The 14526-nt window shown below is 39.1% G+C and overlaps 1 protein-coding gene across 18 annotated transcripts in view; it reads right to left on the reverse strand.

Annotated features, from left to right (window-relative positions):
• Positions 1-4247: 4247 nt before the first annotated feature.
• INPP4A (inositol polyphosphate-4-phosphatase type I A) overlaps positions 4248-14526 on the reverse strand; it is a 124426-nt gene continuing 114147 nt past the window's right edge. For 10 of the 18 annotated variants that reach the window (XM_051610347.1, XM_051610339.1, XM_051610319.1 and 7 more), the window contains one exon: positions 7099-11049. In XM_051610347.1, the coding sequence (XP_051466307.1) occupies positions 10869-11049 (181 nt within the window). In that variant the 3' untranslated portion in view covers positions 7099-10868. Of the gene's footprint in view, positions 11050-14526 lie in introns of all 18 variants that reach the window. The other 8 variants (XM_051610459.1, XM_051610449.1, XM_051610393.1 and 5 more) reach the window with 1 other exon arrangement.

Genomic DNA, 14526 nt, shown 5'->3' on the forward strand with positions numbered 1-14526 from the left:
AATGCTCCATAGCACTAAGACTTGCTTTACTGACAATCCCTTCCCCGTCTCTCCACTCTGCAATATCCCCACTGAGTTCCCACAACCTAAATCAGCAGCACTTCACCAGCCTCACTGGAAAGGGCCATGCTGAGTCACAACTCGTGCAGTGAAAAAGCCCCCTGGTGCTTTTGGAGTTGTCTTGTGATGATGAGGGCAGGAAAGGGAGAAGAAAGAGCTCAGCTCCCAGCATCCTATGAAACCAGCTGGTGCAGTGGAGCTGCAAGGAGGCTCCAGAGGGGCAAAGTGGTGTGTGCTGCTGGCTGGGTTCCTCAGAGCTGCAAAGCAAGGGAGAGCAGAGAGTGCAGGCAGCATGAGGCCCCTGTCCAAAAGCTGTGTTACTTAACTGGGTGTGCCAAGTGCAGCTGGGGTAAGGTGTGGCTGTGCCTGCCAGACTAGAGGTACAAAGCCCTGTCTTTTCTTCCAGCACTGGGCTGGGAGCTGGAAGCCCAGGCTGAGGGGAGTCTCGATGCTAAACTCTTCCTCACTAGCAAGTCCCAATAGCCTCAGGAAGCCCAACACCACATTAGGCACTGAAGAAAACAGAAGTTAGGCAAGCTGTGGGTGGAAAGTGCCCTTTGTAGATCTTTTGAGGTCCCTTCCAACCCCTAAGATTCCGTGATTCTGTGATCCAGTCAAAGTGGCTCTTGCAGAGCTGTGCTGATGGCAGCAGTGGAGCCAGAATCTGCAACGTGTAACTCACTGCAAAACCAGCACACACAGCTGAGGATGAAATGTGGATTTTGTGTGCCGAGTCAGCCCAGCTTCAGGTACAGAACCAATTTAGATATTCATAGGAAAGCCAAACATTGTTCAGTGTTTTCCATTTTTGTTCATGAGGGAAGAAGGCAGAACAATCAAACCTTCCATCCTCCTTTAAAGTGTCTTCATAACGTCTGATAGTTCACATTTTCCTGTGCTTTGTGGAGCACCTTCAGACAAGTGTTCTCAAATGCAGAGGTCCAAACAGACCATGAAGTCATGGATGCTGCCACAGCATTTCAAGAACACCCACTCTCCCCTACAACTTAAACTGCAGTTGATTGAAAAATGTAGCTTTAGGTACTGTAACTGGGAGTCCTGTTAACTTTATGGGGAATTTAGTCAAAACGCAATATGAAGAACATCCATGAAACCTCAGTTAGAGGAACAAAATGGGAAGGAGTAACCCTGAGTCAGAAAGTTCTGGGGTCAGAAAGAATTTGTAGGAAAAAAACCATCAGAATGCCTGTAGCCTGGTATAGCAAACAAATGCTACCCAAGACCTGCTGAATGTCTCTCACACATCTAGGCGAGATCACCTCAAATTTGTTACAAGCCAGTAACATGAAAGGCATTTTTACAGACATTTTCAAACAGAGCATTTCTGCAATGGCCAGTAATCCCTAGGACTTCAGTGTCAGATGCCAGAGCCATAATCTGCCCAACAACATCAATCAGTGGCAATTTAATAAACATCTTGAAGGAACTACAAAAGAGTAAACTATTTCAGGTCTTCTCAAATCTGATCTATTTGTGAACAGTATTTGAAGACATGGCTACAGTTCAAGCGATTTGCAGTCAAATACTAAAAGCCCTTAGCTTTTTTTTCTTCAAACGTGCCTTATTGCTGCCCTGTTCGATGAACACTAAAGATCACCTTGCCTCTGTTTCAAAATGGAAATGGCAAGTGTCACCAACCTGCCAAGTCAACAGAAACCTAAAAAGTAAAGAGTTACCTGACTACCATTTCTAGTAAGCTTCATTTTAGCACAGGATCTATGTACGACAGCAACAGGAATCTCGACAAGCACAGCTCACATCAGGCCTGGGCAGCAGTAAGATTTTTATTGATGCTTTGCTGTGCATATTGAAAAAGCTTTATAAGCTCGTGTGAAGTAGCCGAGTGAAGCAATTAAGCACACATGGTAGTTACCAGAGTTAGGGCTGTGGATAAGTAACTGCTTTATATTCCAGTTCTGTTTTCCTCAGCATTAAAACTTCCATTTTAAATTATATGGAGAATTTTTCTAAAACTTAAGCCCTTTTTTCTCCACCATCCAATTGGGATGTACTTCCAAACTCCCTCTCAAGGGTTTTTAATGACCCTGATGGGAGCACAATGCAAACAAAACCATTCACACCACAGATCACCAATTTCAGCCGCAGTATAATTAATTCATGCTGTGGATGATGCCTTTCCCACTGGCCATTGTAAGCTCTATTCTTCTCACTATCCAACTTCAGAAATAATTAAACACTCAGTGAGCCTGATGGGCAGTGACTGACTCCAGGCTGAGTGGTCTCGTCTGGGGCTACAGGGGTTGGAGCCATTGGGAAGGCTCCTCCCCCCTGCTCCCACAGAAACAGTCAACAGGCCTAATGATTTGGGGTTAGGTACACGACAGACAGCATCTTATGTTGGGCATTTTTGACTGCAAGGACCAAAACTTGAAATTACATCAGGGGATGTACGTTCCTTATGCTGTAAAAATCTGTAAAACACAAGAGTTGCTGAAGTTTACGTTCAGAATACTTGGGGTATATGCACAAACAGAAACAGCCAGCACAAAACGTCAGAACTTCTCAATGCTGAAGTCTGTGTGGAACACAGAAAAAGCAGAAATTATAGGACCAGACTGGCAAATAACATACAACTTAATACCGGCACGACTTAAGGAAAAAAATGGAATGCTTGGAAAGGGATAAAAGGCTCTTACAAACTGCATTTTCCATGTCGGCCTCTACTGACTGAAGCGGGACACAGTGCCACAGGTCACCATCACTCAGCTGCAAGGGGAAAAATATTTCAATTGGGAGCAGAAAGTTTGCCTGACACGTAAAATAACGTGGCAAAAAGAGGTTGCTGCTGTGTTAAGGTTTCTCATTTGCAGACTGAAAGCCTTGTTATTCAGTAGGGAGAGCCGCTGCCCAGGGACATACAGGTGCCCTTCATACAGCCCCAGTCCCCCAGGCAACCCAGGCTCACGGTTACCCTGGGTTTGAATGGAGCAACGTTTATGGAGACACGAACCGAAGCTTCAAATAAGTGATGATTTCTCCAGTAGCTCAGAATGCCTTTCAAATATGTTAAATGTTCAACCACCTTTCCAACACCTCCTCTTTTTAAATTAAAAGGAACAAAGGCAGGTACTTTTTGGACCCCAATTTAAATATTTTGCAATTCAGATATGCATATATACGCACATGTACGTATATATATTTGGCATTTGCTACCTAGGTGTTCCCACCCGTCAAGCATCTTCTCTTTTTGCATTTTGAATGAAAGCAGTGTGGGTTTTTTCCTTGTCCTTTTTTTCTTTCTGTGTAACTAGAAAAACTGATTCATTGAGCGCCACCTGTGGCCCTCAGTCCTCTTTTATGCAAGTAAAAGGGTATTTGGCTGTTCTCAAACATCCACTGACAGTAGCATTGCATTTTTATGTTCTTTGCATTTTATAGAAATCAGAATGATTTGGATTACTGTTTTACACTATTATAGAAAATTAATCTGAAATCCAAATTGCAATCAGCAGTGACAACTTGTCCCTGTTGAAAAGTAGGACAACTACTATACCTGCTGGAGGGACAAATTGGCAGCAGGAGAAACGGCAGCAGAGAAGGAATTTGGTTAATGGAGGGAAGCGTGAAAAGCAGAAAAAAGCTCAGGAAAGTGTTATGGAAGATGTACAGAGAAAGTTTATCAAATTGAGAAAAAAAATCTCATGGTGCTTCTTTGTTTAACTGTTGCTGCTGAATGGACAGCATATGGGACAAACTGGTGGTGCCTGGTGCAGAATCATAAAATCACGGAATCATTAAGGTTGGAAGGGACCCTAAAGATCATCAAGTTCCAACCCCCCTGCCATGAGCAGGGAACCCTACCACTAGACCAGGTTGCACAAAGCCTTGTCCAACCTGGCCTTAAAAACCTCCAGGGATGGGGCATCAACAACCTCCCTGGGCAACCCATTCCAGTTCTTCACCACCCTTAGAGTGAAGAATTTCTTCCTAATATCTAACCTAATTCTCCCCTCTCTTGTATCTACAGAAAGTTGATAGCAGCTGTACTTGACCAGAGTAACCAGTTCCCAACTTGCCTATCTGTGTAAAGTGTCTCCATATGCAACTCATCCGAGTACATTCTCCAACAGGTAAAGCATATCAAGTCAAGGCACCTGAAAGTGTTTATTTTCATTTACCTCAAACGCATTAAAATGGAGCCACCATTTGTTATTCTTGTCAGTTCTTTATTGGTTTTCATCCTAAAGACTAGCACATTTACAGCATACATGGATTGGATGAGTTAGAATATATAAAACAGTAGCCATATGTTTATGATATATTAATACTGCCCAAAACCAAATAAATAAAAATATTTCAATGCACGAAGCTTGTGAAATACAGTTGTGTTGGGACAAAACAGTCTTGTATTATACAATAACTTTACATGTATAAATGAAACAAAAGGCAACTGTGCTGTAGGTACTTTCACAGAACATACACAGAACATACTTGGCAACAGTTTTCTTTTTTCACCTTTGTATGTTTTATAATTTAAAAAATGTACTCCAAAAAGAAGATTAGACATAACTTCATTTTACAGTAACCCTTAAATTCGCCTCTCCTGTGCAACAGAAAAGCTTATTCCACCCTTGTGAAGCATCCTATGTGGATTTCAAGTTTCACAGTTTTGCTTTTTTGAAGGTCTACTGGAGACCTTCCTGATCATTTGTGCCCTTTCAATAAGCCTCTCGACGTGCATATATATATAAAATGTCAGCTGGACACTGATGTTTTACAGGTGAGCATACTGAAATCAGAGTCTTGAAAACAAAACAACGCAGTACTTGGGACTGGCATTCCACCACTTGAAAAAGGTGACCAAAAACCATGCACATAGAAAATTCAGCATTTTTTTTCTGATTACATTGGTATACAAAATAAATAAAGGATGGCTAAGCTCTAGAGTAGATCTAATGATTGTTGGCCACAGTCTAACAGAGTGGCTCTGCTCATTGTTACAACAGACCTCTTGTTATTTTTTTCTGAAGCTGAACATTGGAAGAGTTTTAGTGTAACAATACAGGACTTAAAATACAATTAACTATGTCTGAAATATACAAAATAAAATTATCAACTCATAAAAACTAAGGGATATACAGAGTATAGTTTATACAAAAATAAATGTAGCATTTAAGAATGGAGCAGGGACTGAAGGTTGAGCAGAACTGATGGAATAACATGTCTAAAGAGATCCCATTGAAAAGTTTTTCACCATACATTTGTTTACATATTAACAATATAATAAAATAAATATTTATTCATTGGCAAACAGGGTTTGTAAAGTTTCCTAGGGACTGTTCTACTGCAGATGATTTGTTCAGACTTGGGACAGGTACTACAATACACTGATTTTGCACAGAATTCAGTGTTTTGTTACCTTAGAGAGCCTGAAAAAATGGTAACAACCTAGTTCAGCAGAACTCTCCGACCCGGCTTTGCAACATGCTGCTCAGTGTTAAACTGCAAAAAGCAAAATGCAAAAACTGCTAGACCTGGAACCCCCAAACCTACATGGGAGCAGAATGAACATGACTGATTGATAGAGCAGTGACAGCACAGACAAACATCAGTGAGAGGGAGAAAGAAATCAGAAAACAGCCATATACTTACCTGGCTGTTGCTACTCTCACAAGAATAAATGATAAATTATATCCTTAGAAAACAAGGAAAGGGCACAGTGTGTTGAACACAGCTAGAAGAGTTGATTTAATCCTGTTCAAACTTGGAAAATAATGTTTAGCTGCTTGGCTTCAAAGGCATTTTTAGGAAGATTATTTCCAAGGAACATTTTTTATAAAATGTCATCAACCTGATGACCGTAGCTAGAACACATCTGAGGTTCTCACACATTGGCAGTAGCACATGAGCAGTTCATTTCTATCAACATGGGACATTGCTACCTACTTCAGAAATACTCTGTAAACAGTAATACTTTCCCCCCAGGCTTATGAACATCTGCTCAGGTAACATGCAAAGCCAAACAGAAACCAATTTTGATTATGGAGCAACAGGGATGTGCTGGGACTTTGAGCATTTTTGTATCGACATACAAAATTGATAAGGAAAAAAATCAAACACTAATTTAAAACATGTAACCCCTCAAGATACTAATGCTTAAAATTCAGAAGTGATATAAAAAGTCATGGGTAAAAATGTGTGAATTAATATAATAATATGGAACAAACTGATTGTGTCACGTGCAACGTTGTTTGTTGCACTTGCCTTAGAGTGGGGAAGGGCAGGACATCAATGGTTAAGCATCACTGTGTTTCTGAAACACTTTTTAAAATCAGGTAAGATGTGTGTCCAAGTCCTTATTTACAAAAGATGACTGGAATTTGTCTTATTTGGACAGAACTACAAACTAGACCTGGCTAGGACTGGCCTTTTATGGACTGTTAATTTCATATCTGAAGATGGCATCCTACAGACAAGTAAAACAATGTATATTCCTAGCTGTTATTGTGCCGATTCATTTTAAAAGTTAAACTTCTGTTCCTTGATTGTAACAATGCATTCTACAGTTCCTAGACCGTGTAGGATCCAATCCCTTTTTATTTACACCTTTTGAGTTTTACTCTCAGTTTTTAAAAGTTGATGAAAAGCTCAATCTCATGTCAACTCAGTATAAAAGATGTTATGTGAAACAGCTGCCTAAATGCCCTTCCTAGAATCCTGGTCCATCCAGGAGGTACCTAGATATTTGCATATAGGTAATTTTAAAGTAGCACAATATCTGTTCATCTTACATACACTGAAGGCTATTTAAACGGGCAGAGAGTCATCACACTATTCTCAAGCTAAGGTGTCAGAATAATTGTTACTATAGATTCCAATTCTGTAAGTAACATGCTCTGTATAACCTAGTGAAACGTACAAAAAGGTTATTTATCTCTTCTGGATGACAAAATCATGTATTAATCTAGAGTGAATCCACATGTTTTAATGGAACAGCAATTAAAAGACATAGTATGCTTATGTTTCAACTTTTCCATAAGTTCCTTCTGGAGGCCTGTAATACTTTGGGAAAGCCTTCAGTTGCAGAGAATTAAATGCATACTTGCGACATCCAACATTCTTCATTGTATTTTCTCGCCGACAACCCTCACTGGGGAAAAAAAACAAGCACAAAAAAATGACAGCAGTAAAAAGGAAAAATAAAAATAAAAGAAAAGACTTAAACTAAGATGAAATGAACTGGTTATTTTATAGCATTAACAAAAAGTTGGCTATATTTCATGAGCGTTGGATTCATTTGCTGCCGCAAATATTAAAACGGATGGTTCATCGTACAATGCTAGTAAGAAGCACACAGAATGGGCACATGCTATGTCTGATTGCTAGTTTTGCATTTCTAAAAAGCAGCAGTGGATCTACTGAAAAAGTTCTCTCGTGATGGTTTCATGTATTTCAGGGTACACTGCTGAGGAGTTCACATGCCGCTTCATTGCACCAGGGATCCCCAAGAGATTGCTCACAGGCAGCTCTGCTAATTTATTAGTGTATTAAGCTGAAAAAGAAAAACTGCTGTTCTCTCAGTAAGAGCTTGAAAGTCATTGTTCCCTGTATGTCAGTATTATCAGTACTTACTTAATGATTAGAGCTGATACAAAAATAATGACTTTCCAGTGACCTCTGCATGCATAAATTGACTGGAAAGCCAACATAGTCTTAAAAAAATAATACCAAAAGAGCAGCTTTGTGTGAGTGCAAAGAAGATTGGCTGCACTGACAGTCATCACCCCAAGGAAACAAAGCTGGGCAGAATTTCAGTTTTAGCCAATGTTTTGCTGGAACTGCCCCACATTACAAACAGGCTACAGTAAAAAAAAACCTACTCCAGTTATAAGGCTTCTTTACACCTGTAAATTTGCTTCACAGTTCCTTCAATTATATATCCAAAAGGAGACATACAAAGAGGAAGCACTATCTTTGATTTATATATTAGAAATCAGTTTCAGCTTGCAGGAGAATGTCTTTCCCTGATAGAGAAATGAAACCTAAAAAATGCTTTAATAGTAGAACTTCATGGCAAAGTGTACAGTACACCATCTTATGGTGGAAATTTCATGTTATTCCTTTCTTGGAGATGTCTGCAGCCTCTACCAGGTAAACTGTGGTCATCTGATTGAAAAGGAGGGTCTGGATTCTGGTTCAGTTGGAAAGCTCTTTGCTCTTAGCATTATATGATCATCACCAGGTCTTACCATTGACCTTACCATTCTTCTAATTCAGATTAATTAAACTGATTGTAACTGTGTTCTTTCAGTATCTACCACCTACTTCAACTTCATAAAACACTGTAAATGTTTGCATTAAGGAACAGTTAAAGTGAGTCTGAAATTTCTCTCCGGGGTGTTCATTGTGACTGCCCTTTAAAGAATGGTTTGTATGTGATTAAACTATTTTTATGTCATTGCTTTGTGTTTAACAGAAACCAACATGTCCCCCACACACCATTTTCACCCCTAAGTGAATCATTCTGTTCATAATTCATTCCACTGCATCTGGTTACTGCAGATCAGATGTCCCTCTATGGAACAGGTGGGCCACAAAAATGGTGAGACAGATGTATCTCACACATCATTTTGTGTGCCATGTCCCTTCTGCTGGAGGCACATAAGCAGTGTGCACGACAGCATTTTAAATCTGAAAGCCTGAACAAAAGCACCAAGCTAAAAAGGATGGAAACTTGTCCCCACCAAAGAAGAAAAAAAGAAAAATACACATTGTTTTCAACAAGTCTTGATGAATTTAAGGGTGGTCTTACTGCAGCCCTAATGGGAGTTATGAGCAAAGCCTTCATACTTCATTTAAACAGATTAATACTCTTAAGGGGTTCAGTGGAAATGCACCTACTGAAGTTGCTTTCACATCTTTTTTAGACTGAACCCAGAACACTCATCACATTGCAAGAACAAAGCCACAGTCCAACCTGACATTTGTTCACTCTGTAAAAAGGTACATTTTAGTACCCACAGCAAATGAACCAGCATCAATCAGAAAGAGATGATTTGTATGGAGACACCGTGGAACCAGATCTCAGCTTAGGACATGGATATGTCCAATACCATTGCAGCATGATTTTAAACCTCATCAGCAGTAAGGCTTTACCTAAATTAATTGCAACAAAAAATAAATAGGATACATGCTTAAATATATAGAGATAGAGAGATATATTCTGTTTTGTTTTTTTCTTTTAAAAACAAAATTGGAAGAATAGCGAGGAAAAAATACCAGGAGATAGTGTACTGTACATTCTGATTTAATGAAGACACAAATACAGCTTTTTTTTTGTTTTGTTAGAATATTCACCAAATTTAGGATTTTACTGTAATTTTTGTTCTGTGTTTTTGTTTTGCTTTTTTAAGCTTGACACTCTCAGAAGCTTTCAAATTCCATTAAAATTGATAATAAAAGCTATAGCTACCTATGGGTTTTTGAGCAAGTTAATAATGGGAGAAAACAGAAATCAGCACTAGAAGAGCTCTCCTCAGAAGCCAAATTTTCTGTCATCTCAGGCACCAAGCGAAGTAAATCCCTTCAGGAATTTAGTAAAATATATTAAATGAGGTTAGGTTTGGTTGTTTTTTTTATCAGCTATTGCTATGGACAAGCTCTGCCAGATCACTGCATCAACAAAATCTTTCTGTTGAAACAGGCTTCTCCCAGTTTGATTTTATATATAAAGGATGATCAAATTTCATCTGCGATTACTCTGTGTGACTAAACTAGGAAAGCCGCTGTGGTCTCACCACTTAAATAAAATGCTAACTTACCACCAGTCACTTATCTCTAAGCCACTATCAACATCATAGTTTATTAAAGCTGTCCAACACTTAAAAATAGAAATAATAGTAATATTCAGTCTAGTGCTAGTAAAACAAAGGCCAATGGAAAACCTCAAAGCAACCTACTAAAGGAGCTAACCGATACCTCCCTCTTCTTGCCTCAAATATTCAAGACCAGTCTCTTTCATTTCTAGGATGATCATGACCCTGTTTCAGAATAAGTTCTATACCAGAGCACCTGAAACAGATAATGGATCATTAGCAGGCTAATGCCAATTACATCCTCTTCCTAACCACCAGTCATTTGCTTTATGTATTTAATACATTAGAAAATGTAGATCTACAAATAGAATGAAAGAATTCTGCATGCAGCACACTGCAAGTTGTTTTTTGAGTGGGTACACTAGTCTACTAGAACATACTAAACCATGAGAAAGGAACCAGACTATGGTTCAGCGAACTGTTAAGTAATGTAATTTGGATATTATGCTTTGAAATGAAGGTAGAAATTTATTTCTTTAAATACATTTCTTACTGTTCTTATAAACCCCACCCATGTTTTTATTTTTCTCTTTATACCTCGTAAAAATGAAAGGCAAGATTAGCATATACCTTAAATATACAAAAAGATACAAATTCTTTTCAGATATAGTTCCTTTCTCTGGAATACATGAAACAAGTAACACAAAACTATATTTGGTAAGAGATCTTCAGGCCGGCTAAAGTAACGAGGTAACAGGCCAATGTCAGACTATGTTACAAGCACTGAAAGCAGAACAATAATTTAAAGTTTCAATACAATTCTTTTTGATAAAATAATTTGATGTATATTTACAGTTTAGTACAATAGAAACATAAAATTGTAAGGCATACTAATAATTCTTGGCAGACAATGCTATGACACATTCCTTTGTCCAGCAGGTACCAAGTGGCAATACACATTCAAGCACTTTTTTGTTTGTTTGTTTTGTGGTTTTTTTTTTAACTTTATCTTCACTTGCAACGTAATCTGGCCACCAGGTATGCTATGCTCAGAAACAGCCACACAATCAGTAAATTGGGGCTGAGAGCTAGTAAAGGAATAGAGTAGAGGAGGCTGGGATCTAGTCTGAAATCTCGGATGGGCACCAAGCCACTCAAGTTCTTCTGGGTGACTACCTCCCGTGTTCCAATGCTGTGAAAAGGAAGAAGGTTGGGAGGAGGGCAAATAAAACAGAAAGGAAGATGGACATGCAAATGAATGTATAAAAAGAGATGGCAAAACAAGGTGGTCAAGAAAATGAAAAAACGTGGAAGAAAGCACAAAAAAACCCCAGAAGATGAAGTAAAGAAAGAGTGGAAAAAACATCTCAAAAACATGTATCAGCACAATTACAGAAATAAGGAGAGGGAAAGAGAATAAAAGAGAAAAATAAGAAAGAAGTACTGTAGTCTATTGAAAATAAACACATGTAGGTTGAACATAAATGGTTTTCCATGTTCATTCATTCTTTCAGATTACCAAGCAATAATATCCCATGCTGCTCTGCCATGCTGCAAAGTGGAGCTCTGAAAAGCAAGCTGAACATGAATAACCATTGTAGTATTTGACCCTTTCAAACATCTTTCCATGTAGACTGCAGTGAAACAATTTAACCTTGTAACTACCTGCTCGATATGTAAATAAAACCCCCAAACCAGCCACTTACTTTTCTGCTTCAACATGAACTCAAGTGTGTATCAATATGCTTTCCAAAATGCAAGTTGAAGTGCCTCAATGTATGTATCTGGAGGCAAGACATGCAGCGTAGTCCATCTTATTATGCCCCTGCTTCCTACATGGCTTTGAGTACCCAAGGCCTACAATGGTGAACACAGGTTCAGGTAACCTAAGGCTTTGTAGTGTGGTGCTTAATTTTGGATCACCCTCACATCCTGTGCAGTCCAACTCTATTTTTAGTTTACACAGCAAAAAATGAATCCAGCCTGTGAGTCTGATTCTGTTAAAATCAAGTGCACTCCATCCATAAAAGGTAATACAAAACCTTGCTGGTTGTGTAGCAAGGTTAGGTAACCAACAGGCCATGTCTTGGAAGACATCAGAGATACCCTGGAAGTGGTGAAAGAGAAAAATAGCCTTCAGGTCCTGGTGACACTTCAAGTCAAATGGAATTAGGTGGGCAGGAAATTAAGCCAACTGTATTTCTGATCTGGATTAATACATCCAAACTGGTGATCAAAATATGTTTTCATTCCTGGTGCCTACACCAGGTAAGTGCAGATTGAGTCTGCAATGCCTACAAATCCCAATTATCTTTTCAGTGTGTGGGGGGTGGGTTGGTGATCAGGAGAATCAGTAAGCAGAAAGCTAATGTCTGGAAAGTGGTGGACAAAGGCTCAGCAGAATAGGCTGGAGGAAGAAAAATGTTTTAGGATACAGATGAGGACGTAAAACAATGGGGGAGGGAAAGAAGGAAGAAAGGCTCAAAATTACAAGATGATACATGGCAGTGAGGGAGATGGGAAGAGATGAGAGAAACAGCCCTGCGAGCAGCAAGGTCAGAAAAGAAAGAGGGGAGGTAGTGCCCCAGGCACTGGAGCAGGGGTTCCCCTGCAGCTGTGGAGAAGACTGCAGTGAAGCAGCAGTCTGCATCCTGCAGCCTGAGGTGAACCTCATGGTGGGCAAGTGAGTGTTTCCTGAAGGACTGCAGCTTGTGGGAAGGACCCCACACTGAAGTGGGGGAATATTACAAGGAGAAAGGAGTAGCAGAGAGGAGCTGTTATGGGCTGGTCTGCCCCCCATTCCCTGTCCACTGCTCACTGTGGGGAGGAGGTAGAGGAGTTGAGAATGAAGGAGTGAAGTACTTGTGCCTGGGACAAAAGGGGTTGTGGAGGTAATGTCATTTCCTCTGTAGTTTGGACTTCAAGACATATTATCATTATTTTACTATTCGTAGGCCATGAGTTACAACATATTTGATTTGTGACTGGAAAAGCTGAAAGTTATTTGCAGAAAAGTGAGTTTATTCTAACAGGACTTGTTTCTAAAGTGAAAGCCACAAATCTGTATATGAATTTCTACAAGAACCTACAATGAGCACTCAGTGTCCTCTCCCTGATGTCCATGCTCAATGAACAAAATTATCACAGATACAAAATTATCACAAGGCTAAGAAGTCCCTGAGGACAAGTAAGAGGGAACTAACACCTCTGAAGACCAACATCCCATGGAAGAAGAGGATGCCTAATTTTTCAAGAACAGAGTAAGCAAGGATGCTTTTCTTCTCTGGAAAATTACCAGTAAAGAAGAGATGAAATGCTTTGAGTCCCACAACTTAATAGTAGTTCTTCTGCCCCAGAAATTTCAGAAGTCTTCATGATTGAACTAAGCCTTCCTTCCCTAGTAAGATTACACAAGAGTCAAGTTAAAATAAAAAGCAAGGTTTCTCAATGCTCTGGAAGTTACCTGCAACTCTCTCACTTCCTATGTCTGTCACCTATGTCAGGTCATCCTGTCCAGGCTGAAATGGATTTGGGTGGAGTTGGGCTCCTACATATTTGTTCTGTAATCTTGTCTCTCTCGTTAAGCTTTGTTAATTCTGTGCCATTGTTTTAGAGCAGAATTGACAAATAATTTTAAAAAGACAATCCCAAAGAGCAATGAGATGTGAGGAAGAGTGATGGGCTTGGAGAATGGTCTAATTTTAGTATTCCTTCAGGACTAGTCTGTATTTGGTCTGAGCAATATCCCTTTGTCAAATACTTAACAGAAGAGAAAGTCATGTCTTTCACCTGTTAGAGCAAGTCCCTGATGTTGCTAGAACACACATGCTACAGGTTTTGATTAAATTGGCCAATTGGCCCTCTTTCAATATTCCAGTGTAGGTCAACATTAAGCAATGTGTTTCTTGCGTCAATATTTTATCTGATCTTGCATTATATTAAACTGATAGTCTGTTATTATTAATCTCTGTCTCTACTGTGTCCATTAGTGCATTTAAGAAAACATTAACTCAGTAACGAATTTAAAGAAAATAACAAGACTCCTAGTAGTATACTAATTTGGTTTTTATTCTTACTAAATAAGCAACTGTGCAACAGGGCTTTATTCTTTCAAATGTCTACGTTGGTAAGTTGCTTAATTTAAAGCCAGAGATTTGACAGCCACCTAGCTTCATTTTAAGTTAGTAAGTTCTCCCTCAAAAAGCTATTCCAAACTTTGTTTCTAATACCAAGGTTTAACTACTCTCTGAATGCAGTTTTCATGTACTGTACTAAAGTGAAAATAAAAAAGTCCAGTGACATCAAATTAGATGTAGATATTAAAACCAAATTATTAGTGTAAGAGGCTGCATGTATTATCATATGAGACGTTTCCCTTCTAGGTAACTGAAGAGTAAGAAAGGGTCAAACAGCAAAAACATACAGAAAGGATAAGAGAATTGAACACTCTAGAGAATTTGGTGAGAAGACACACAGTACAGCACATTCAGTAAGAGTGAATGTTGAAAAACAGGACTGAACAGCATTGTTGAACTACATCGATAAAGACTAAAGCTAGATTTCTTATCCTTTCTTTTGGTATGTGAGATACGGAGTTTTCCAGCAGTGCTTGAAACAAGGCATTGAACAACAGTAAACAGATACTTTAATTTTTTTTTAGTACAGTGTT

This window comes from Apus apus, chromosome 1 (assembly GCF_020740795.1).
Source record: "Apus apus isolate bApuApu2 chromosome 1, bApuApu2.pri.cur, whole genome shotgun sequence".
In the NCBI taxonomy this organism is placed as follows: Eukaryota; Metazoa; Chordata; class Aves; order Apodiformes; family Apodidae; genus Apus; species Apus apus.